Source organism: Pithys albifrons, chromosome 20 (genome assembly GCF_047495875.1).
Source record: "Pithys albifrons albifrons isolate INPA30051 chromosome 20, PitAlb_v1, whole genome shotgun sequence".
NCBI classification, from domain to species: Eukaryota; Metazoa; Chordata; class Aves; order Passeriformes; family Thamnophilidae; genus Pithys; species Pithys albifrons.
In genome coordinates, this window is record NC_092477.1 from 4587597 (window position 1) to 4613849 (window position 26253).

General features: G+C 52.5%; 1 protein-coding gene across 1 annotated transcript in view; it reads left to right on the top strand.

Annotated features, from left to right (window-relative positions):
• The window catches only part of LOC139681298 (collagen alpha-1(II) chain-like), an 89183-nt gene that overhangs the window by 32038 nt on the left and 30892 nt on the right, over nt 1–26253 (top strand). Inside the window, exons 2-10 of the mRNA XM_071574603.1 lie at nt 2792–2939; nt 3825–3983; nt 4463–4658; nt 5447–5590; nt 7524–7565; nt 19145–19418; nt 19514–19896; nt 21576–21620; nt 22417–22536. Of these exons, the coding sequence (XP_071430704.1) occupies nt 2792–2939; nt 3825–3983; nt 4463–4658; nt 5447–5590; nt 7524–7565; nt 19145–19418; nt 19514–19896; nt 21576–21620; nt 22417–22536 (1511 nt within the window). The remainder of the gene's footprint in view (nt 1–2791; nt 2940–3824; nt 3984–4462; nt 4659–5446; nt 5591–7523; nt 7566–19144; nt 19419–19513; nt 19897–21575; nt 21621–22416; nt 22537–26253) is intronic.

A 26253-nucleotide genomic window follows, 5' to 3' on the forward strand; every position in this document is an offset into this window, starting at 1 on the left:
CTGGAGTGCAGCCCCAGGGATGGGATGGGATGGGATGGGATGGGATGGGATGGGATGGGATGGGATGGGGTGGGGTGGGGTGGGGTGGGATGGGATGGGATGGGATGGGGTGGGATGGGATGGGATGGGGTGGGGTGGGGTGGGATGGGGTGGGATGGGATGGGGTGGGATGAGATGGGATGGGATGGGATGGGATGGGATGGGGTGGGGTGGGGTGCGATCGGGTGGGATGGGATGGGGTGGGATGGGGTGGGATGGGATGGGATGGGATAGGATGGGATGGGATGGGATGGGATGGGATGGGGTGGGATGGGATGGGATGGGATGGGATGGGATGGGATTGGCTCTCTGGCACCTGGTGGCTCAGACCTTGCACTGAGTCCCTTCCACAGGTAATGCTGTCCTTGAGAAGCAGCACGATTAAGGCAAAGAGAGCAAACAAATCTGCTTTGAAATTTAAAGCAAATCCGTGATGTTCTTGTAATAACCAGAAATTCAGCTGTGACAGGATAGAGAGTCCTGGGCAGAAGTTGCAAGCAAAAGCTTTGCTGTTGAGGCTGGTTGGGCACTAAATTCAGCGTCAAACAACCTCTTTGTGCTGTGGTTTCTGCCCCCAAAATGAGCTGCTACAACCACAGAAACTTGTAGTTTGGGTTGGAAGGAACCTTAAAACTCATCTCCTGCCATGGGCAGGGACACCTTCCACCAGCCCAGGTTGCTCCAAGCCCTGTCCAACCTGGCCTTGGACACTTCCAGGGATGTGGATGGGATGGGGCAGCCACAGCTGCCAGTGTTTTCCCAGCCCTACTTTAAAAAACTTCTTCCTTCTCTCTAATCTAAATTGACCTGCTTTTAGTTTAAAACCATTCCCCCTCCTCCTCGTTTCCTGCCATCAGAGCTTAAACCAGGTTGTGCCTTGCCCAGGGAAACTCCTGTGTCAGTGTGTTATTCCAGCAGGTGTAGGAAGGCTCATCCCTGACAGGATCCACTGAACTCACACCGATTTCCCTGCCTGTGACCCCAGCAAAGCTGCTCCCTGGGTGTGGCTGCAGCCCCTGGAGATGGCACAGGCAGGTCCTGGCACACCCATCAATGCCAGCAGTGGAGCAATCACCTCTCCAAAGTGCTTGGGGCTGAGAAGGAACAACCATTTCTGATCTTTCCCCCCCTCTGCCAGCTGTGTTTGGTCTAATTAATTGCCCAATGTCCCTTGCCATGCTGATAAAGTGCTGACTCAACATTGGGGGCTGTCCAGCTCTTGGGGGGCTCAGCCCTGCACCCCCCCTGGGCTGGTGCCAGCTCTGCAGGGCTTTTGCTGCCTGAGGCTGTTGCACAGCCACGTTGCTGAGCTGAAGGTCGCCTGGAAACACATCCATGCTGTGTCCATGTGAGGAGCTGGGGAAACACCGGGTGAAATCCCCGCTCCCACTTCTCCTTCAGGACCCCATTCCCTCCCCTCCTCCCCAGCACGGGGCTCTTCCCCTTGCAGGATCTTCCAAGGGGATGGTGTCAGGGCTGATACTTCAGTGTCTGAAATGGATCAAAGCAGTTTTCTGCTCGATTGACTTGTTCTTTTCCACCTCCAGGGTGTGGATATCTCCTGTCAGGTTGCAGCAAGCCCGAGGCTGTTTGTCTGCCCTCAAATAAATCTCTCACCTCATTGACTGTGGGAATTAGAGGGAATACAGAGGCTGGATGCCTCCCAAGCCCTGGCAGATGCTGGTGCAGATGGTGCTGGCAGAATTCCCACTGACAAATCATCAAATGGGATTGTTCAGACTCTCCCAGTTTGTGGGTCCAGAGTGATCCTACAAGGCTGGGCCAGGGGTGCTGCCCTGGGTCTGGCCCTTGGCCCCACTCCTTGCAGGTGGCAGGGTTGTTGCCACGCTGGAGGGACCTGGTTGGAGATGTCTGGGAGGTAAAACACCATAGCTGGGTAGACCCAGAGGTCTGCAAGTCTTTCTGCTAAAGGAGAGGAACAAGAAACCTCAAGGTTTTAAACAAATTTGTCTTCAGGTATTTGTGGAGTTGAAGGATTCTTTAGTTAAACAATGAACTTGGAAAGGGTAAGTCTGTGTTGACCAAGGGACTTAAAAGCTCCTCATGAGAGTCAAGTGATGGTGCTGCCAAACAGCTCCCACCCTGCTCAAAGCACCTTGCTGTTCACAGCACAGTTCTGAAAGTGGGCCCTTTCCTTCCTGGGAAAGGGATGGATCCTGCTGGAGCTCCTGAGCCTGTGATGGAGGTGAACCCTGCTCTGGGCACAGAGGAGTGTCCCCATGCTCTGGTTGGGACACCCACCTTGGGGAGAGATACAGTAACTTATTCCCAAACCTCGGTCCAATTCTTTACTGAAACTGGGCAAACCTCAACAAGGAAACTGGGGAAAGGACTGAGCAGGTTTTTTGTGCCCAGCTGATCCAGGACTTGTGGATTAGGACATTTGTGTCCCAGGCTCTGCTTTACAGCCCTGAGGATCCCACCTGTATGGTTGCAAAGGTACCACCAGTGCTGGGGTAGGAATGGTCCCTCATGTCTTTGGGACACTGGTCGTGAAACACAGATACAAAAACCTCCCCTGGCTGCTTCTAAAATTGTCTGAATGTTTTTGGGTTTTTTTTGGTCTGAGTTTACTGAATTTGTGAATTATTGTATTTTTCCCAGATTATATACTCTCCTTCCTGGGAGTTTGTCTGTTGGATTTCTCTGTTCTTGTGTTGGAGAGTGAGAACAGAGCCCTGCAGTGAAGGTATCTCATCCCTGAGCATCTCTCTCTTCTCCCCCAATGCAGATGAAGTGAACTTGCTGGACAGAATCACTCTCCACGCTCGGGACCTCAGCAATGTTTCCTTTGGTTCTGATGAAGGCAACTGCAGGTTCCTGGAGGTGGGGCAGTATGCCACCCTCACCATGCCAACCAGGGAGGCCTTTGGGGACAGGTAAGCTGCCTTCAGGGGTGGGGCTGGGCTGGTTGTGCTCAAGGATCATCTGGTGTGTGCTGGTTGGCTTGAGGAGTTACTGTCAGACTCCATTCCATAACGACATGGTGATAACACATCCCGTCTCTTGCTCTCAGGAGCTCAGTGCTGCTTCCACTTCTTCCATTTGGGAATAGGTTGTCCCATGCCTGGAAGTGTCCAAGGCCATGTTGCACAGGGTTTGGAGCAACCTATTCTAGTGGAAAGTGTCCCTGCTTGTGGAAGGGGGTGGGGCTGAGTGAGTTTAAGGTCCCTTCCAACCCAAACCATTCCATGATTCTGTGATTTTTCTTGGTTGGGTGCACAGCTCTTGCCTGACCCCTTCCAGGATTGTGTTTTCTTGGTGTTCCCATCAGGAAGGCCTCTCTGCTCCAGCACACAAGTGGAGAGGACAAGAGGGACAGCACAACTATAACCATCAGCATTGCTTGATGCCAAGGCTCTGGTCTGTGGAGACACAGACCTGGTTGGACCTTTGGTATGGCTTTGTAGCTTGCTAAGGACAAGGACCTGGACCTGGTGAGAGAAAGCAGCACTGAGGAGCTGCTTGTGACAGGGTTTCCATCCATGCCCACAGTGGGAAAGGCAGAATTCCTGTGGAAAATCATGCCCAGCCACCCAAGAGTGTGCTGAGATTGCTCCTGAGAGGGATGTGCCAAGGTTATGTGGGCAGTGCAAATTTTGGCCTGGCTGCTTCTTTTGGAGTACCTGACCCTTCAGCTGGAATGGTTGTTTGCTCTTCTTTCTTCTTCTTTGTGCTGTGACTCCTTTTTTGTGTCCTGAGGGGGCAGTCCATGGTGGCACAGCAGCTGCTGCACGATGCCATGTGTGCCCTCCTCCTGCCAGGTTTGCAGATGAGCTGAGTGTGCTGATGAAGCTCAGGTACTCCCTGAAGGAGGACACCAGCCTGGTGACCATCCTCAGCCACCGGAGCCACGTGCTCTTCCAGATCAGGATTAACCCCTATGCCCTGGTCTTTGTCACCACGAGGAGAAGACACTACGAGTAAGTTCCTCTTCAGGTGTTTTTTCCTGCCTTTTTGTGCTTCCTTTCTTACTCCCAAGGCCAGAGTTAAGTCTTTCCACTCTGATGGGCTTTGAGCAGTGCCCTAACCCTAACCCAGGTCCTTCAGAGCTGGCACTGCCAAACTCCACTCTGGCAAAATGATGCAGATCTGAGAAACAAAGCCAAGATCAAAATGGTTCAATTACTTGAGGAGAAATCAAATGCAAGAAGACACAAATACCAATAATTTCTCAGACACCCAAATGAAATCCCCAAATCCATCAGAAAACAGCATTTCTGTGCTGGAAGACAAGTGATGGTGCTACTTGTGGCAGTTCTGGTACTGTCCTTTGTGTCTGCACTAAGGATGGATGTGTGAGGGACTCTGGGACCAGCTGAGGGTGAAGCCTCATCCTGCATTTGCTGTGGGACCAAAGTTCCATGCTGTGTCCCTTCCCTTTCTCCTCTGGGACACACAGGTTCCCAGTTTCCTTCCTTGGTGATGGTCAGTGGCACCAGGTTGCCCTCAGCATCTCCCTGGAGAGGCTGGAGCTGCACGTGGACTGTCGGCTGGTGGACAGAGTGAGCTGGTCCAACTATTTCGGGATGGGAGTGACCACCGAGGGGCTGATCATCATTGGAGGCCTCATTGAGTCCTTTGAGATCCCCTTCAAGGTGAGAGCTGGGCAGGGCTGTCTGGGAGGGCATGGGCTGCTCCAGCTGCATGAGGTGAGGTTGCAAACTCCCTCTGAAGGAATCCATTGTCTTCTCTTCCCAAAACACAACATTTATTTTCATGCTTGGACAGGGTAAGGTTTGCAAGGGCTTGGAATTGTGCAAAGGGCTTGGGTTTGGGTCAGGGCAGCCCAAGTGCCACCAGTCAGGGCAGCAGTGGAGACCCCTGGGTTTGACTTACACTCATCCTCTCCTGTTGGCTGTGACTTGTGCCATGCACAGAAGTCACTGTGCAGTCAGCAAGCAAAGCCTCTTTTTAGGGAGCATGTCCCATGGCTTCCCACCAACACAGCACAGGCTTGGATTGGATGAGTGCCATGATCTACTCAATGGACTGGAGTTGGACCAAGGGTTGGACTTGATGATCTTGGAGGTCTTTTCCAACCCAATCCATTCTATGATTCTGTGATGTTGGGAATAAATCCTTCCCTGTCAGGGTGGGCAGCCCCTGGCACAGGTTGCCCAGAGAAGCTGTGGCTGCCCCATCCCTGGGAGTGTCCAAGACCAGGTTGGACAGAGCCTGGAGCAACCTGGGCTAGTGGGAGGTGTCCCTGTCCATGACATCTTTGCATCCAATTCCTGAAGATGGAATGTTGATTACCTAAACCATCCCCTAAAGAATTCCCTGGCTATGAGAAGCTGGAGACAACCTGCCCCACAGCCCCTTCCAGACCTCCCCCTCTCCTCTGCAGGGTAAACCATGGTTTCTGTGTCTCTCTTGTCCCCAGGGTGCTCTCCAGCAACTGACCTTCATGATGGGGGACCCAACAGCCGCTGCTGAGCACTGTCACAGCCACAACTCCACCTGCACAGGCTCCTTCAAGCTCCATCACTCCAGATCCCCATGGGAGCCCTCAACAGCCTGGCCAGAGGTGTGGTGAGGGCAGCTCTGGGCACATCTGGGCAGTGCTGGGCCAGGCTGCTCTTTGGTGTAGCAGCATTCAATGGAAAGGCCCAGCCCAGGGAAGAAGAGCTCAGCTCTCCAGTTGGAGTTGAGGTGCAAGGAGGTGGTTCTGTCACCACCCAAACCCTCCCTTCGGGTCATAGATGGGTTTTTTTGGTGCAAAGGGAGAGTTTTTGAGCCAAGGAAAGCCTGGGGGGGTGTGACTGTATGTGAGGTTTGAGTGGCTGTTCAGTAATGCTGCAGCTGGGGCTTTGCTTTTGGGAGGGGATTTGGGAATTGTGCATCCCTTTGGAATTCCTGCTCACTCCCAGCAGGATTGTACACCCCTTTGGTGCATCCTCCTCCCAAAAGTTGTCCCTCTGTTCTCTCAGCATTGCTGGAAAATGGAAATTTGGGGGGTGGAGGGTGTTTGCTTTTATTACAGTGCTCAAGAAGTTCATCTGTGCCAAAAACAGCCCAGATGACACAGTAAGTCCCCAAGGACATGAAGCACTCAGGCTTTCCTCAGGAGCTGCAGGTGGTCCAGGGAGATGCCTCATGTCTTAGGGATCTAGAAGGGATTCAGAAGAGCCTGGAAAAGGCTGGAGAGAGCCAAGTGTTGAATGTCAGAATCTGGCAGGAATTCTGATGTGTGATACCCATTTCTGATGGTACAGTGAGGAGCTGGGACAGAGCAGTGTAAGGGGAGGGAATTGGGTGTGGGATTGGGCATCTGCCTTGTCTGGGTCCTGCCCAAGGTTTCCTTTGGGATGTTGGTGCCAGCACATCCTGGCAGTGAAGAGGGAGAGGTGACACCCAGCACAGCCCTGTGGTGGCTGCTCCACTCCCACCATGGGCTGCATCACTTTGTGTGTTTATTATTTTAAGAGGAGGGTTTTAGGGAAAGCCCTGCTCATGAGGGATTAATTAGGAGCAGCTTTGGCAGGGAGTGAAAGCAGAGGAGGCTGAGTGTGTAACACACAGCAGGTCCCACTGGCTCTGGTGGACCCCCTGCCCACTCCCAAAATGCATTTCTCACACTGACAGCCCTTGGGTGCTGGCTGTACCTCTGAGATAGGTTGGATAACTTCCTAGAGCCAAGAGGTAAGGACAGATCAATCATTTAAAAGCTACAAGATGTGTCCTCTGAGCCTGTGAGGTGCTGGGCTCCTCTTAACATGTGTGTTATCCCAAGCTCTGGAGTCCTGGAGCTCTTGTTTGGGTGGCTCTGGTGTCTCACCCACCTAACGTGTGTGTTATCCCGTGCTCTGGAGTCCTGGAGCTCTTGCCTGGGTGGCTCTGGTGTCTCACCCACCTGTGTGTTATCCCAAGTTCTGGAGTCCTGGAGCTCTTGTCTGGGTGGGTCTGGTGTCTCACCCACCTGTGTGTCATCCCAAGCTCTGGAGTCCTGGAGCTCTTGTCTAGGTGGCTCTGGTGTCTCACCCACCTAATCTGTGTGTTATCCCATGCTCTGGAGTCCTGGAGCTCTTGTCTAGGTGGCTCTGGTGTCTCACCCACCTAATCTGTGTGTTATCCCAAACTCTGGAGTCCTGGAGCTCTTCTCTGGGTGGCTCTGGTGTCTCACCCAGCAAGGAGAAAGTTTTAAGCATCACTAAGTTGGCTGCAAGTAGAGCCCCACGGGATAATTCTGCCCCACATCCCACCAGTTCCCATCCCTTGCTGACCCTCCTCAGGACTGATGGGCTTCCAGATCAAAAGAAACTGTAAAAAATACCCCAAACACTTGAGAGTTTTAATCCAAAGCCATTCCCTCATGTCAGGATTGGCTCCCAGTGTGCATTCCCTGGATGCTTCTTGTGCCCTCAGAGGCAGCTCTGCCATCCTGGAGCCAAAAATAAGCACATGTTTAAGTCAGTGTTGGTCCTTGGGCAGTGATATTTTCCCTCTTTCCATCTCTCAAGGTACCAAAGGAAACCAATGAAATCCAGGATTCCTCTGCTCAGGTAAGACTCCCCTGCATCACCTCTCCTCATGTCCCTCTGCTGTCCCACCCCCAGAGGGTCTCCTGGGAACATGAGTTGCTCTGATGAGCAGGAAAAAGCCAAAATACTCAGGCAAGGCTGCTACTTATTTTCTTGGCTCTTAGTTGTTTGGGGTTTTTTTATTGCAATATCATTCTTTAACAGTCTGAATGTAACTTGACATGTCTTGGAGCTGGTGGAGGTCAAGGTGAGTGTTTTGTTGACCTTCTCGAGCTCCATGGAGCCCCAAAGGGATGATGGTGATGGAGGTGGAGGTGAGATGGATCAGGTCATTACCTGCACAGAGGGGTTTGTGGGTCTCTGTGCAGCTGGATTGGCTTGGAGGGAAGGAAGTGAGGACCAGCAGGGTGGCAGGGATCTCCATGGGGCAGGAGAAAGCAGGAGGCTGGAATCACAGAACCACAGACTAGTCTGAGTTGGAAGGCACCCGCAAGGATCATTGAGTCCAGCTCTGAAGTCAATGGCCCACACAGGGGATTGAACCCATGACCTTGGCATTGTTACAACCAAGTTTTAACTAACTGAGCTGATCTCAGGGTCTAGGAAGAGCTTTTAATTAAAGTCCTCTGCTCCTGCCCACGTGTGGGACATGATATCTGCTGGGGGAGGACTTGCTGCTGGTCACTGAGGAGGTGGGAAGGGCTGGAGCTCTGCACTTGTGGTTCTGGGGGTGCCTAAAGCATCCCCCTCCCAGGGCATGGCTCCTTGGGGTCCAGGGTGGCAGCTCTGCTGGGCATGTCCCTGGCACTGGGAGCTGCTGGTCACATCTGCTCTCACCCAGCTGGAGCTTGGAGCATGTCCCAGGAATTCTGCACGTGCTGGGGAGATGAGTGAGTGCTCTGAGTGAGGCTGTGGCTGCAAGGCCTTTGTGGTTCTGCTTTATTTGGGATTTCCAGCCAGGATTTGGTGGTGCAGCTCATGCAAACAGACATCCTGAGGGGGAAACCTGCCAACAAATGTAAATTGAGATTTTTTTGTGTGTGTGTGTGACTGAGCAGTTCAATTCCTTCAATCCCCTCCCCCTCCTGGTTCCTATTAACTGTTTGGGGAGAGACTTTCTTCTCACTCCTACATTGAACTGTCTGGTCACACCTTTCTACCTCCTTTGTGCCAATTATATCTATTTATATTATATTATATTATATTATATTATATTATATTATATTATATTATATTATATTAATAGAATAGAATAGAATAGAATCATAGAATCGATTGGGTTGGAAAAGACCTCCAAGACCATCAAGTCCAACCCTTGGTCCAACTCCAGTCCCTTTACCAGATCATGGCACTCAGTGCCATGGCCAAGCTCAGCTGAAAAACCTCCAGGGATGGGGAATCCACCCCCTCTCTGGGCAGCCCATTCCAATGCCTGAGCACTCTCTCTGCACAGAAGTTTTTTCTGATCTCCAACTTCAATTTCCCCTGGCAGAGCTTGAGTCCATCGTGCCCCCTTGTCCTATTGCTGAGTGCCTGGGAGAAGAGACCAACCCCCACCTGGCCAGAACTTCCCTTCAGGCAGTTCCAGACAGTGCTGAGGTCACCTCTGAGCCTCCTCTTCTCCAGGCTGAACACCCCCAGCTTCCTCAGCCTCTCCCCACAGCACTTGTGCTCCAGTCCCTTCTCCAGCCTCGTTGCTCTTCTCTGGACTCGCTCCAGCCCCTCAATCTCTTGCCTCAACTGAGGGGCCCAGAACTGAACACAACACTCAAGGTGTGGCCTCCCCAAGGCAGAGTCCAGGGGAAGAGTCACTGCCCTGGGCCTGCTGGCCACGCTAGTTTGGATCCAGGCCAGGATCCCCTTGGCCTTCTTGGCCACCTGGGCACACTGGTGGCTCCTGTTGAGCTTCCTGTCCCTCAGTCCCCCCAGGTCCCTCTGCCTGGCTGCTCTCCAGCCACTCTGTGCCCAGCCTGGAGCGCTGCAGGGGGTTGGGGTGGCCAAAGGGCAGGACCTGCACTTGGCCTTGTTGAACTCCATCCCATTGGAATCAGCCCATCTCTGCAGTCTCTCCAGATCCCTCTGCAGAGCCCTCCTATTATATTATATTATATTATATTATATTATATTATATTATATTATATTATATTATATTATATTATATTATATTATATTATATTATTTATTATATTATTATATATTTTAATATATTATTATTATATATTATTTTATTATATAATATATTATTATATATTATATTATATTATATGTATTATATGGTGCAAAGTGCCCTTTTCCAGCCAGTTCATCCCATCTGCTCCAGGATCTGATGGTGGCACAAGCACCAAGCAGCTCACAGGGGAATATTTGGGGGCTGCTGGTTGGGTTTGTAGTGAACTGAGGTGGCAAACCCACCCTTTCCTGGGCACAGCAGGAAGGTGGACTCTCCCTCCCTGTTGTTAGTCCTGATGGATCCTGTTTGGGATGTGATCCCTCCATCCAAAGCTCATCTGCCAACTGGTTCTCCCAACTCCTGGTGAGTTGTCACCATAATAAGAAAAGTGGTGAAATTCATGGATTTGCAGGGGAAGATTAAAGATATTCTGAATTGGGGACAAGTTTGTTTTTCAAGCTCTTAATAAGGACCAGAGAGGACTCGGAATCTTTGGCGTTTGGATTTATTAAATGGAAAAATAATGTGCTCCTCATGCATTGGAGTTTGGGAGGAATGGAGAGCAGATCAGCTCTGCTGCAGGGACAGGCCCCAGCTCTGCTTTGTGGTTGTGCTTTCCCTGCCTTTGCTCATTTAGGAGTAAATTAGTGTATTGGTGAATTCCTTAATTGCTAATTAGAGCTAAGTAATTACAGAGGCTCATGGTGGTGGTGGGGGAAGATGGAAGTGGGTGAAGGCAATAGTTTAGGAAGCCTGAGTGACACCTGAATTGCAGCCTGTTCCTTTTGGAACTCATTTTTGGAGGGGTAAATTGTAATTTCTGAGTAATCTTTGAGACATGGGTGGTGTTGAGCCACTTCTCCTGCCTTTTGTCTTCTCTTTGACTGTATTTAATCTGAGCAGGAGGGCTGAGCTGATTGCCAAAGACTGGCTTTTGCCAAAGCAATTTAATCAGGGATCCTAAAGCCATTCAGCAAATAAAGCTTCAATCCCATTGATTTCCAAAGAGACCAAATCTCCCAGGTTTAGTTATCTGGGCAGTTCCAGCTACTCTGGAAATTTCTTCTTGATTAACAAATTCCTTGAAGGGTCTGTGGAAATGCTCAGTTTGGTCATGGTGTGTTTGGTCTGTGGAAATGCCCAGTTTGGTCATGGTGTGTTTGGTCTGTGGAAATGCCCAGTTTGGTCATGGTGTGTTTGGTCTGTGGAAATGCTCAGTTTGGTCATGGTGTGTCTGTTCCTTCATGCTCAGCTTTGTTACTGAGCAGAGTTAGAGTTGGGATCACTTGTTCAGTCTCATTCAATCCTAAAACTGCTGGTAGCTCCTTGAATAGGAACATTTCCATCCTTCCATGAACATCAGAGCAGTCAGGAGTTGTTCCTACTCTGGCTGCTGCTTTTTAAAATGCTTTTCACCCGAGGCTTGTGCTCTGTCCATCCCAACTAATAAAGACAAACCCTCACAAAGGAGCTGTGACTCCTCCATCCCTCTGTTTCCCTGAACCTCTGGAGCTGCTGGTTCTTGGGCTAACCTGGTCCAACAGCAGATATCCCTGTGAGGGTGTGCTGAGTGCCAGCTGGAGCCCAGCACTGTCTCCCCTGCTCTCAGGAGTTATCTTGAGATGCTTGGTCCTGTTCCTGATAGCTCAGGTATCTCAGTCACCTGAAGAGCTCTGAAACCAGTTTCTCAGGTGGGATAAGATCTGTGGCTCATTTATTACCCCTCAAATCCACTGTGAGATAAATGTAATGAAAGGAGTGTGTTCATCTGAACCACAGTGGCTCTTAATCCTCAAACCACGTGGAAGAAATAAATAAAGTGCTGTTCCATCCAGCCTCACCGTGAGACATCCTCCAGTGAGAGTAACAGCTGCTCTTCAACCTTTCAGGATCTGAACTTCTGTCTGGGTTCAGCTTTTGTGCCCCTGTTGGCTTTTATGGCTTATCTCATGCCAGAAGGGTTGCAGCAGGGGCTTGACTTGACCCTCTCTGCTCCTGCTCAAGCAGCTTCCCAGGCCTATGTGGTTCCCACCAGCATCTCCTGTCCTGCTGCAGGTCCATGTCTGTGTGGTTGGGGCACCCACGTGCCCCAGGGGTGAGGCCACCAGGGCTGTTTTCTGCTGAGGGCCACTTAGACATGGGGTTTGCTCTGCAAGGTGAGCCACTTTGTGCTGTGTGAGTGTGGCAGGAGCACAGGGAGTCCTTCACTCAGAAGGTGGCTCCTGGATGTGGAGTTTGCTGTGATGTTTAGCATTTTGGGTTGCTTCCCTTTGAGCACCTGGGGAGGTTCCCAGGAAGCCCCAATCCCCCTGGGAAAATGGGGCAGTGCTGAGGCATCTCACAGAGACCTCCAAATAAAGACCATCTTGTTGCAGCTCCTGCCTTGGGCAGGGACACCTTCAACCAGCCCAGGTTGCTCCAAGCTTTGTCCAACCTGGCCTTGGACACTCCCAGGGATGGGGCAGCCACCCCACCCTCACAGGGAGGAATTTCTTCCTGACATCCAATCTGTATCTCTCCTCTTTTAGTTTATAACCATTCTTCCTTGTCCTGTCCCTTCCTGCTTTTGTCCAAAGTCTCTCTCCAGCTCTCCTGGAGCCTCTTTAGGTACTGGAAATAATTTATCTGATCTATTTTTTTAGGATTACAATGTATTCACTTCCCAAATTCAGCACCCTGGTGCCACATATGAAACCTGTGAACAAAACTTTCTGCCCTGGTGGAGTGGGGGGTCACTGTGCTGAGCTAGACAACCTTTCATTAAAGTGTCTCCTGTCCTTCTGGCCTGAAGCAACTGGAGAAGGACCAAGTGATGCTGCAGCCTCTCAGGTTCTTAAGGAAGTGAAGGCAAAGCAGAGGGAGGTTGTGCTGAGCACCAGAAGGGGTTTCTCCTCCCCAGCCTCCTGCTGTGGATGCTGCAGATCCACAGGTATCCCTGACCTGATCTGCTGCTGGACACAGCCCATAGGATTTCCTGGCAATTATTCCTTCTTTAAATCAGTCCAGCCTTGCTTTTCAGTCTTCCCATGGTGGAGCCTCTTCCAGGAGCTTGATGATAGAACAAGGTGGAAAAAAAAAAGTTAAAAATTGTCTTTGTGTGATTGGAGCTTTTGGATGTGGATGGCAAAGGCTCCTATTAACAAAAATGTGCTTCCTCAGAGAAGACACTGAGCTTTGAACTCAGTTTTCCCCAGCCTGACCTGGCTGAAAACAAGGGCAGAATGTTCCTCTGGTTGTCTGGGACAGGGATGCTCCAAGCTGGGCTTTAACCCATTTGCCATTTAGGAAGTCAGTTGAGTTTTTGGGTTGTGGTTATCAACTGAAAAGCCCTGAAGAAGTCCAGCCTAACCCAACACTGACATCTCTGTCAGTGGAACACTCTTGGTCTCCTCAGGCAAGACACCAAGTTAGTGGTGCCACTCTTTCCAAAGCCGTGGCACTAATTACATTATCTGTGGTTTCTTTAGTAATTGTCACTTGCTCTGTTGTTTTGCTTGGGCTGGGTTTGAGGGAAGAGGTCTGTAATTATTCAGGGCTTCCTCTTTGCCTTTTTTTTCCTTTTTTTTTTCCCCTCTTTCATATTGGCACAACATAAAGCCTTTTTTCCAGTCCCTTGGAGCTTCCCCAGCTTTCTGAGCCAAACTGCAAAATCAGCTGGTGTTGGGGAGTCTGTGATTTCAATGCTTTTTAGTTTGAATTATGAGGGCAGGATGGATAAACCCCCCCCCCCCCTTCCCTCCTTGTGACTTCTGGAATGGAAAGTGTTTTGTTGTCATGTTGTTGTATCATCTGTTTTATCTAAACATTGCACAGAAAGGGGATTCTCCAGCTCTTTTCCCACGTTGCTGCTGCTGCTTCAGTCGCTGCCACGTGGCAGAGGGTCACAGAGGGGATGCCCCAAGGCCTGGCTGGGCCAGAGGCTTCCCCTGCCTTTATTTTCCTTGATTAACTTGCTTTTCTGCTAATCACAGCCCCTGCCTTGCTTACCACGTGCCAATCCCTTTTTTTCCTTCTGTTTTATCACCCTTAGTGGCTGCTTTCAATGTGGATCCCAGATCTCATTTCTGGCAGTTCAAGCCCACGTGCCTCCTGTCCCAACTCTCACGCTTTTGGACAACTCCTGAGCTGTTCCCAATTTGTCCTTCTCAGCTGGTTCCTTTCTAAATTTGGCCTGTTTAAAGGAGCAGGAATGGATGGTATTGATTTTGGCTTTTAGTTCTGTTTACACAGAACCAATAAAATTCACTTGTGCCTCAGAGAGCAGTAACTTGGAGCTTAGAGACCCATTTCCCCTGAGCTTCAGCAGATGAGAGTTTCCAGGGTAGACCTTTCCCATGTCAAGTATTGAAGTAGAATTAAAAAACTCTTGGCTCCAATGGGTAGGAATTCCAGGGTGTTTGTGGCAGCTGCCAGGGCTGGGTCTGGCTTCCCACTGGCATCCTGTGGGGCTCTTCTGCATCAGCTTCATAGAATGGGTTGGAAGGGATCTTAAAGTTCATCCACTCCCACCCCCTGCCATGGAAGGGACACCTTCCACTATTCCAGGCTGCTCCAAGCCCTGTCCAGCCTGGCCTTGGACACTCCCAGGGATGGGGCAGCCACAGCTTCTCTGCCCAACCTGTGCCAGGGCCTGCCCACCCTCCCAGGGAAGAATTTCCTTCCCAATGTCCCATCTATTCCTGTCCTCTGGCAGTGGGAAGCCATTCCCCTTGTCCTCTCACTCAGAAACCAATGGCTGTGAGTTTTATGCCTGTTGCAAAGAGAACAAACCTTCCCTGTGTTCCCCTTGAGGGACCTGCTGTCCTGTGGTGACACTTTGTGTCTCTGCTGTCATTTGTCCCCCTCTTTAGGAGCTTGTCTGGGGTGTATAAATGAGGAATGGGGCTCTTGAGGTTCTCTCCAAAGGGCCTCCTTGGACTTTAGGGAAGATCCTGGCAGCAGGTCACACCACCACAGCTGGGCAGGGAGGACCATGGATAAACCATGGACCATGCTCCAAACCTTGAGCAAACCCTCCTTGCAGCTCAGTGAGGCCAGTCTGGGGGTGGGAGACCTGGCTGGTGGGGTGGCAGGTGATGTCCAGGTGGCCTTGGTTGCATCAGGGCCCCAGTTTATTATCCCTTCAGGCAAGTTTTGACAAGGCAGCAGCTCTGGGGGGACAGTGTGAAGGTCCCTTCAGGCAATTTTTGACAAGGCAGCAGCTCTGGGGGGACAGTGTGAAGTTGGGGTGTGATGGGGTGACTGGAGGGTGTTATAAACCTCCCCTCTGGTTTTCTGAGTGCAGTGATGCCTCCAGCAATTTATTTTGATGGATTTAATGGAACCCCTGCAATGTCTTTACCTGAGACAAACAATCATCACGTGGCTTCACTTTTTTAGCATTTTAACAGCAAAATAAATTAAAAACAAAACAACCAACCATGTCACAGCCCATTGACTTTAGGAGCTTTCTTGCTCAAGGCATTCCCATGGCAGCCCATGGACATCAGTCTCCATGGCAGCAGCCAGTGATGCAGATGAGAAAATGTCCTGAAAAACCCTCCAGCACCTCATGGATGGTGGGACACGAGGTCCATGGCAGGGCACTGTGCAGCCCTGGGGCAGTGGACACCTGGTATTGTGCCTTGGTGCTTGAGTTGGAGATGAGTGTGACCTCTTGAGTGTGACCTCCTGTGTGTAACCTCTGTGTGTCACCTGCTGAGTGTGACCTCTGTGTGTGACCTCCTGTGTGTGACCTCTGTGTGTCACCTGTTGAGTGTGACCTCTGTGTGTGACCTTCTGAATGTGACCTCTGTGTGTCACCTTCTGAGTGGGACCTCCTGTGTGTGACCTTCTGAGTGTCACCTTCTGAGTGTGACCTCCTGTGTGTCACCTTCTGAGTCTGACCTCCTGTGTGTGACCTCCTGAGTGTGACCTCCCATGTGTGACCTCTGTGTGTCACCTCGGTGTGTCACCTGAGTGTGACCTCCTGTGTGTCACCTTCTGAGTGTGACCTCCTGTGTGTGACCTTCTGAGTGTGAGCTCAGAATGTGGAATCATCCAGCCAGGTTTTCCTCTTGCTGTAGCTGTGCCTTGAACTTGTCTGTCCCTGTCCTTTGTGGAGCTGGTGAATGCCCCCCGAGCCTCGAGCTGCTCCTGCCCTCTGCCCCTTCCCCCTCTCCCTGGGCCAGAACACGTGTCTGATCCAGTACCCAAATCATCTCTTTGATGGTTCTGTTGGGGGTTTCTATTCCTGTGCCTTGCTGTTAATTGTTATCAAAGGTCTTGGCTGGAAGGCAGCTCCAGGTGGGAGCTGGGCCGTGGTGAAGCCCAGTGGGTCTCCCTTAACCCCAAGGGGTTTGTGGGCACCCACCTGGCTCAGCTGAGGTTCCATGTCCCCCCTGGGGATTCAATCTACCCAGAAATGTCATCTGGACCTGCCACAGGAGCCCCGTGCTGGGCAGGTGAACAGCTGTACCTGGCCAAGCATGAGCTTTGTTGGGTTGTTGAGGGGTTTTGGGGTGGAGTCCAGTGCCAGGCTGGGCTGAGGGGCAGCCCCAGCTGCCTGCAGGTCCCTTCACCACCCTCTTGGGAAGGTGCCCTTGTGGAGAATGTGCTTCTCATCATTACCACCTGACCCATTGTAGGATGTCCAAATGATGGAGCTGAGTTTTACCCAGAGTGCTTTTTCTGCAGCTATTTGATTTCTTGCCCAAAAGGACTTTGTAAAATAAACTGTTGGGTGTTTTTTCAAATGGTATTAATTTTTTAAAACAATGTAAAAATGCTGGTTTAGAACCTTTACAGCTTTTTCGTGGCCACCACCAGCTCACAGCCATCCTGCTTGGACAAGAACAGGACCACAAACAGAGTTAGTTGAAGTTAATGAGAAGGTGGCTCCTAATTGGGCTGAAATGTGAACCCTGAAGGAGCCTCTGAAGGGTTTGCTTTGAATCCAGTGATTCTGATGTATTTTGGAAGTAATTTAATTCTGGGTTCTGCTGCTCTCTGCCTGGCTGGGCCATGTGTGGCTGTGCAGAGGCTCAGTTTTTAAAGACAATAAAATCATTCACGTTGGAAAAGGCCTCTGAGATCATTGAGTCCAACCATAAAGAGGTTACACGGTCTCATCCCCTATTCCAGCAGTTTCCTCCTGTGCTGGGCACTGGTGAGGCCACACCCCAAACCCTGGGCTCTGTTTTGGGCCCTTCATGGCAAGGACATCGAGGGGCTGGAGAGTGTCCAACAAATTCTATATAACAAAGAAAGGCAGGACACTCCCCCCCAAAAAATTTTCACAACAGAGGGAAAAGCACTTCAGCTGTTCTTGAAGGAAACTCTTCAAACTTGACTTTTGAAAATTGAAAAATTAAAATTTTCACTTTCCCTCTCCATTTGGGATGGGAAGAGTTTGGAAATCTCCAATCTGGGGGTGTGGCTTCTGGCAGCAAAGTAAAAGCTTCAGCATCTCCCACTGCCTTTGGAGCTCCTCTGCCTCCCATGGTCCTCCAAGAACGGGGCTCCCCTGACCCACAAGTACCGTTGGGTTCTCACCTGAAGAATCACCAATTCTGGCACTGAAAGTGTTGATTTTTCTACTTGCTGTTCATGCAAACCCACCTTGGGCTCCCAAGCAAATTGTGTCTGTGGTGCAGAGCAGAGTGGGAGCCAGGTGATGCTTCCATCAGTGGAAGAAGGTAAGGACCATGGGAAGGATGCTCCACGTGGGAAGGACGATGGGAAGGATGCTCCACATCTCCTCGTACTTCCCTGCTCCCCTTGTCGGTCCTGCAAGACAAACGTGGACCTGCATCTCCCTCTAGTGACTCCTCTCAGCCTGTTCCTCATCGGCTTTGTGGCACCAGCCCTGAGGAGCCCCCAGGCAGGGCTGGGGTCCCACCAGCCCCTCCAGGGACCTTGTGCCGGGATGTCCATGCCCTGTGGAGCTCCGTGGGAGCAGGGAACGAGCTCCAAGAGGGGGTGGTGGGTATGTGGGGCTGAGGGCAGTGCTGCCAGCTGCTCCAGGAGAGCTGAAGGACCTTCCCAGCCACCCACCAGCCCAACCCTGGGTCTGTGCACACAGGACTCAAGTGCAAGCCCAGCTGAGACACCTGCACTGGTGCTGGGGGTAAAACTGGTGGGGTTTTTAAATGCAGGGGATGCTGAAGTTAAACTCCTTTTTCACAGTCTTGAGTGGAGATATTTCTATCAACATTGCACTTCTCCATGGGCAGTGCCTGGGCTCTGCTGGTGGTTTTAGGGCTGAAGAAGGTCTGGAGCCCTGCAGGAACCATTTAATGTGGTTTCTGAAAACAAAATGAGCCCCTTGCAAGCCGCTGCCTTAAATTAATTATCTGCAAACCTCCAGGAGGCTCCACTTGGGCTTGTGCCTTCCCTTCCCAACCCTTCAAGCTTTGCAGCTGCTCAAGTGGGAAGTTGGGTGGTGGGAGCTGTGAGGTCCCCTCTGACCTGCCTGTACCATTCCCCTGAGACCACCAGGAGCCTTGAATTGTGCAGAAGCAGCAAAAAGAAAGGCTGAAGGGACAGACTGATCCCTGGTGTCACTCTGTACGTTTGCTGTAGTTGTTTAGTAACAGCTCTCGAGCTTGGATCTCTGCTGTTGGCACCAGGGAGACCTTAGAGCAGCTTCCAGTGCCTAAAGGGGCCCCAAGAGACCTGGAGAGGGACTTGGGGCAAGGGATGGAGGGACAGGACAAGGGGAATGGCTTCCCACTGCCAGAGGGCAGGGATAGATGGGATATTGGGAAGAAATCCTTCCCTGTGAGGGTGGGCAGGCCCTGGCACAGGTTGGGCAGAGAAGCTGTGGCTGCCCCATCACTGGAAGTGTCCAAGGCCAGGTTAGATGGGGCTTGGAGCAACCTGGTCTAGGGGAAGGTGTCCCTGCCCATGGCAGGGAGGTTGGTATAAGATGATCTTCAAGATTCCTTTTACTCAAACTGTTCAGTGATTCTTCTCTCAGTGTCCCTCCTACACAGGAAATTCGGGTGGGGTGGTCACTGCAGTGGGGCTGTGAGAGGGAGGTCCATGGGAGTGTGGCCCACAGTGGCAACTGGAGGGTGAGTTTTGGTTTGTAGGTGGCTGAACTGCCCTGCCTGCTGTGGCTGAGCTGCCCCAGAGCTTGGGGACTCCTGCCTGGGCTCACAAGCTGTGCCCTGACTTGTCCCTCCCAGCAGTGTTTGTGCACGTGGGAAATTAAGAGTCATGGTCATTAAGGTAGGAAAAGACCTGCAAGATCATTAAGTCCAACCGTTGATGAAACAGCACCACATCAACTAGACCATGGTGCTAAAGTCCATGTCCAGGAACTTGTTGAACCCTCCCAGGGATGGTGACTCCACCTCCTCCCTGGGCAGCCCATGGGTTGAGCAGGAAAGGGAGAAAACATGGGTGAAATCTTGAAATTTCAGGGATTTTCCTTCTTCCCTTTCAGGACTCCAGACTCACCAATTCAGATTTGACCCTGGGGCCACCTTGGACATGGGAGGATGCCCAGGAGACCCTCAACCTCCAGCCTGATGGGAGTGCCCTGGCTTCACTCCCTGCTCATGAGATGCCTTCAGCTGAGGAGGAGGAGGAAGAGGAGGAGGGCAGCCTTTCTATTGAGGATGAAGGCTTTGAGCTGTTGAACTCCACCTACAATAAAATCACTGGCCCTGGCAGGCCAGGCCTGGGCAGGAGCAGCCCGTGGGTCACTGGTGGCTCTGGTGAGTCCATGGTCATGGTTTGCTCCTTTTCTCCATTGCCATTCCTGAGAACCTGATATTATTATTATTACATATTATGACTTTTATCCACCCAGGAGCCTCCATGAAGACCCACAGAGCAGCCAAGAAGGGACGTGCCTCTGGCCCCCAGGAGGAGAACGTCACCACAGAGAAGCTGATGGGGAACGTGGGCACCCGGCGGCGGCTCTTGCGTGGCAAACCCAACCATGCCATCACCAACCTGGCCATGCCCCACACCTTCACCAAGGTCCTGCCAGCACATCAAGCAGCTGCTCCCAAAGGAAATGTGCCCCAAGGTCCTGTGAGGACACCAGAGCACCCTCTGGGGGCAGCCAGCCCTGTGGTCCCAAGGCTTGGAGATGGCACTGCCCACCCAGGACACTCCATGCTGGCACGTGGGCAACAAGGTCATATGAAACCAGGACCCCCAGGGCTGCCAGGACCACCAGGGCTCCCGGTGAGTGGTGGTGGTGGTGGCTGAGGGAGAGGAGGGATGGGTTGTGGGCAGAGGCTGCTGAGCTGCAGTGCCAGCAGGTCCCTGGGAGAAGTTGGGCAAGGAGACCTTCTCTGGACCAAGAAATCTTTGGAACCCTCTTCATGGAGGCAGAGTGGGGTTGTGCACCAGCCTGGCCCTGGAGAAGGTTTCTTGATGGCCCTGAAGAAGCTTCCCTGGCAATTGGAGATTCCCTTGTCCCCTCTGCCCTAGAGATGGGCTCAAGTAATTAAAATTAATCCCGCTGTTGGTTTTTGTTTCTGGTTCTGCCCAGAGTCAGGCTGAGGATCTCAGAAGGGGCAAAACCATCTCCTCCAGCCCCAGCCCCCACAGCAAACCCCTGGCATCCACCCAGGGACCCTACTGGCATCACTGTCCTTTGCTTTTCTACCACTGCAACACCCCAACACTGGTGCTGGTTCAAAGCACATTGAATTGGTCTTGAAATATGTTTTGATTATTTTTCAGTTCATTCATCCATTGTAGAGGATGAAAAAAGTGACATAAAAAAAAAGTAAACTTACAATACATAAATCTTAGAGAAGTCCTGAGTCTTCCATGAGAAGTAGCTGAGAAGTGGTTTTAGGTATTTTTCCCAGAATGATTCTGTAATTTGGTTACATTTGCTCAATAATTCCTCTAGAAAACCGTCTTTCATTTCCTCAGTGCCACTTCCAGAAGTGTCTGGGGGCACCTTCTCCTTCCCCAGGGCTGACACAGCCACGTGAAAGTCCTCATGGATGCCCTGGGGCTCACCAGGGTCCTGCAGGGCAGGTCTCCCTCCACCCATGGCTGGTTTTATGGCTGTATTTGAGGGACCTGCCACTAAATCCATCATCCCTGAGCCAGGCTTTGTGGGATAATGGTTAAATTTAGGATTGTTTGCTTCCCCCTCAAGCCATCCCTGCTGGAAGGCAGGGGGGCTCTGCAGAGGGATCTGGATAGACTGGAGAGATGGGCTGATTCCAATGGGATGGAGTTCAACAAGGCCAAGTGCAGGTCCTGCCCTTTGGCCACCCCAACCCCTGCAGCGCTCCAGGCTGGGCACAGAGTGGCTGGAGAGCAACCAGGCAGAGGGACCTGGGGGGACTGAGGGACAGGAAGCTCAGCAGGAGCCACCAGTGTGCCCAGGTGGCCAAGAAGGCCAATGGGATCCTGGCCTGGATCCAAACTAGCGTGGCCAGCAGGCCCAGGGCAGTGACCCTTCCCCTGGACTCTGCCTTGGGGAGGCCACACCTTGAGTGTTGTGTTCAGTTCTGGGCCCCTCAGTTGAGGCAAGAGATTGAGGGGCTGGAGCAGGGCCAGAGAAGAGCAACGAGGCTGGAGAAGGGACTGGAGCACAAGTGCTGTGGGGAGAGGCTGAGGGAGCTTCTTATCCCTGGCCATGTGGTCTGGGTTTTTCTGGAGTGGGTGCCTCAGGATTGTGCTGCTCAGCCACCCAAGCAGAGTTGGCTGAAGCAGCAAAAACCAGGGAATGCTCCCAACCCCACCGGTGTTTGGGGTGTTTCTCAGTGACTTGAGGCTGCTGGTTTGCTCTGAATCAGCCATTTTAGTTCCTGCTTCCCCAGAGCCGTGGCACTGGTCACCCAGTCACTGTGGGATGCCCCTTTGGGGTGGGACAGCTCTTCTCCTTTGCCTTTCAGGGCTGTCCTGGCAGACGTGGACTGGTGGGGCCCAAAGGAGACAAAGTGAGTATTCAGGAAAACAGGATGTACAGTGTGGGGTGTAGGATCTGGGGCAAATACCACATGGTTTGGTTGGTTTGGGTGTTTTTCATCAAGACACCAGTGGGAGCTCCTGAAGCTGCAGGGTGGTGGCCCTTTCTGTGAGTCTGGAAGAGAAAGGAACTGTTTTAGTGGCTACTTTAAGCCCAGGCTCAGGACTGAGCTGACTGGACAAGTTGCTGTCTTTCCTCTGAGCCACTTCAAGGCTCCACAGAGGCAGCAAAGCCAGGAAGATGGAGCAGCTTTAGCTCAGGTCACCTAGAGGAGGGATGCTGGTGTGTCCAAGTCCCCTGCTCTATCCATGAAATCACCTTGGAGTGGCACCTGTCCCCCAGCCCTGCGTTGGTGAGACCCATGGCTGCCCTTCCTTCTCCAGAAACCCAGTTTTCATCAGCCACATGGCACAGCTTGGTCTCCTGCTGCACTGATGGGTGCTTGGGGATGGTCTGCACTAAGGATGGTGCCTCAATTCCCCCATCAGTAGGTGCCCCTGCCCAGCTCTGCATGGCAGTTTCCATCTTTCCCAAGCTGTAGAGGGCAAACACAATGTCTGTCAACAATGGGGATGTTTAGATGGGTCTGGGCACAGCAATGTGCTCATTTCTTTTGCTTTCCTTCCTTTCAGGGTTCTTTAGATCTTAAGAAGTGTTTGAACCCAAGAATGTGCCTAGTCCCAGACTCCACTCTGAGCTGAGTCAGGACCTGTGTTGACTGTTAAACCCCTGGATGGTTTTAAGGAGCTGCCCTTGTCTCTCCCCAGGGGTACCCTGGAGCCATGGGGAGGATGGGCCCCCCAGGTGAGCCAGGCCCTGTGGGCATCCCCGGCGTGCCCACCATCATCCTCTGGAGGAACTCCAGGGAGGACTGGCAGAGCTTCACGGTGAGTTCCAGCTGTGGGTGAAGAGCTGCACTCACACCTTCCCATCAGCCTCCCTGCAGGTGCCTCTGCTCTGCTGGGGTTGGAGCTGGGAGGAAGGGATGCCTGAAGGGAAGTTCTGGCCAGGTGGGGGTTGGTCTCTTCTCCCAGGCACTCAGCAATAGGACAAGGGGGCATGATGGGCTCAAGCTCTGCCAGGGGAAATTGAAGTTGGAGATCAGAAAGAAATTCTTTGCAGAGAGAGTGCTCAGGGATTGGAATGGGCTGCCCAGAGAGGGGGTGGATTCTCCATCCCTGGAGGTTTTTAACCTGAGCTTGGCCGTGGCACTGAGTGCCATGATCTGGTAAAGGGACTGGAGTTGGACCAAGGGTTGGACTTGATGATCTTGGAGATCTTTTCCAACCCAATCCATTCTATGATTCTATGCCATGGTTTGAGATTCCTCATTTCGTTGGGTGGGAGGTGAGGGCAGAGGGAAGATGCCAAGGAGGGAGGTGCAGCTCCCTGGGGATGGCTCTGTGGGCAGCTGTCTGTGGGTGAAACAGGATCTGCATGTCCCTCTGTGCCCTGGGACTGCCCAGGCACTCTTGGCTCCCCATGGTCTACTCACATCCATCACCTCCCTGGAATGGTTCATACTCTGAAGGACAGGGGCCAAGGGAGATCCAAGCCGTGCAGAAATCAGCCCTTCTACTCTGTGGTGCCAATTGCAAAGCACTTCTGGTTTCCACCATATCCCACCTTCCTCCTGCTCCTCAGGGTCTGTGTCCATCAAGCTTCTTGCTGAGACATTTCCTCACCTGATCCCTGCTGCTGTGGCCTCCTCCAGAGCTGAAGGCATTGGGTTTCTAACTGCCTCAGGCACTTTTCCAGCCTGGAGTGGGAATGCTCTCTCTGTTGTGTCTGTAAAGTCCCTCTGAAGGAACTGCAGCCCACCAGGATAATGCCAGTGGCAGGTCAGCTCAGGGGACAGAGCAGTGGGCTGGGGAGAGCTCAGGCTTCACACTCCAGCTCTCAAAATCTTTAGTGACCTTCCGCAGGACATTTGACTTCTCTACAGCTCATTCGTTGCTGAAGAGCTGTCAATGCATCCTCTGCTCCAGGGCAAATGCCTGGAATTCCGGGGAGGGCAAACAGCCAGGAGGATCAGTGCTGGCTGAGGAGGAGGAGGGTGGCTCTGTGCTGAGCTTGGATTGACCCACCAGAAGTCACAGAATCACAGAATCATAGAATCGATTTGGTTGGAAAAGACCTCCGAGATCATCAAGTCCAACCCTTGGTCCAACTCCAGTCCCTTTACCAGATCATGGCACTCAGTGCCACGGCCAAGCTCAGCTGAAAAACCTCCAGGGATGGGGAATCCACCCCCTCTCTGGGCAGCCCATTCCAATGCCTGAGCACTCTCTATGCAAAGGATTTTTTTCTGATCTCCAACTTTAATTTCCCCTGGCAGAGCTTGAGCCCACCGTGCCCCCTTGTCCTATTGCTGAGTGCCTGGGAGAAGAGACCAACCCCCACCTGGCCAGAACTTCCCTTTTTTCACGTTCATATTCCATTGGATCAAAGCTGAGATCAGATTCCTCCTGGGATGCACAGGAGAGCTGGTTACTGGGAGACCTCCACGTTCTCCTGTCCTGCTGCTGTGCTGGTATCGGTGCCCACAAGCCCCATGGCACACAGGATATACAGGAATAAACAGGAATAGGAGGGAGAGAGCTGGAGGTGCCGGCTGGGAGGATCCTGCAATGCCAGGGAGCATTTCCACGTCAGGACTTGACCATCACTCCCTCCCAGAACAGACACCTGCAGAATCAATTCCTGCTCCAGGGCACGGTGGCATCGCTTTGCAGAGTCCTGGTTTTTCCCCCCCCCTTTGCCTGCACTTGGAAAAACACCTCAGGCTTTGTTCCTCTGCAGGCAGAATCCTTCATGCCTGTGGCTGTCGCCGTGATTCCTTGGTGTCCCCAAGGGATGCTGCAGGGAGCGGGCGGTTCCGTCGGGAAGCCGGAGCTGAAGCGCTGCCTGGGGCTGCCCGGGGGCTCCCGGCTCTGCTGGCCCGGTGCCCATGTGGAGGGCACGGCGGTGCCTGGCAGGGTCACCCGGGCCACCCCAGAGCCCTGCAGGGCTATTGTGTCTGTGGCCGAGTGACCCCGACGGCGCCGGCGGCAGGAAACGGGAGCGCAAAGCCGCGGGCTGGGCTTTGCTAATCTCTGCTGAGATAGCGGCGGGGCGAGAGGCCGGGGGCGGTGGGGGTGGGCTGTCTGTCTGTCTGTCTGTCTGTCTGTCTGTCTGCAGCCCCTGCAGCTGCGGAGTGTTGGGCTTGGGGCAGTGCTGCTCTGTGGAGCTCAATGGGATGGATGTCTTGGAATCTGTTGTTGGCTCAGGCTCTGGGAATGCACGTCCAAGGAGCTGCTGCTGCTTCTCTCAGGGTCAGGACACAGTGCAGTGTGCTGGAGTGGTTGTGGCTGTTGTGGTGCTTTTTTTCCAAGGAAAAAAGCCTTTGCTGTTCATGAGAATTAAGGAAAAGCAGCTCAAGGCTGCTGTGATTCCACCCCAATCCCTGTGGTTTTGTTCACAATGTATCAGGTTTGCCAAGAAACTTTGGTGTAGCTCGAAGGGCAGGAACTGCTGCTGACTTGTCCTGTCAGCATTGACTTTGGTAGCAGTGGAATTCCCAAGGCTGGGAAAGAAGGAAGGAGAACTGGAGCTTCCAGAACTTTTGGGGAGCTTAATCTTCAGTGCCAAACTCTTCTCTTTTTATCCATCCCCATACTTTGAACAGCAGGACAGGCTGGGAAACGAGGGCTGGTAACCTCAGAGTGAGAGAAAATATTGCTCCATGTGAAGAAGAGGGAACTTTTAGGGATGTGCTGTTTCTTCAAGGCCAGCAGATGCTGCAGGGAGAGTGTCCCAGGGTGGGCATGGGGTGGCTGGAGAGGGTGAGGTGGGGAGGGTATCACAGGGTGGGCATGGGGTGGCTGGAGAGGGTGACACAGGGTGGGGTGGGCATGGGGTGGACTGAAGGGTGTCCCAGGGTGGGCATGGGCTGGCTAGAGAGGGTGACAGAGGGTGGGGTGGTCATGGGGTGGACTGGAGGGTATCACAGGGTGGGCATGGGGTGGCTGGAGAGGGTGACACAGGGTGGGGTGGGCATGGGGTGGACTGGAGTGTGTCCCAGGGTGGGCATGGGGTGGCTGGAGAGGGTGACACAGGGTGGGGTGGGCATGGGGTGGACTGGAGTGTGTCCCAGGGTGGGCATGGGGTGGCTGGAGAGGGTGACAGAGGGTGGGGTGGGCATGGGGTGGACTGGAGGGTGTCCCAGGGTAGGCATGGGGTGGCTGGAGAGGGTGACACAGGGTGGGGTGGGCATGGGGTGGACTGGAGGGTGTCCCAGGGTAGGCATGGGGTGGCTGGAGAGGGTGACACAGGGTGGGCAGCCAAGGCTGCACAGCAGGGCATGACCTGCTCCCTACAAGGCTGTTTGGAAGGGTTTCTCCTGCCCTGCTCCCAGGCTGGAGTTCTACAGGAGCCCAGATCCACCACCCCCTCCTCCTTCCAGCACTGCCCCTACCCCATCCTGCAGCAAGCAAAGCACTCACTGTTTCCTGCTGAAATTGCAGAAGGCAATTAATTAATTTCTCTCCACTCTCTTTGGCATCTGCTGTTCCGAAATATGAGTTCAAGTCTCACGTGGGATTTTTTTTTTCACCCATTTCTAA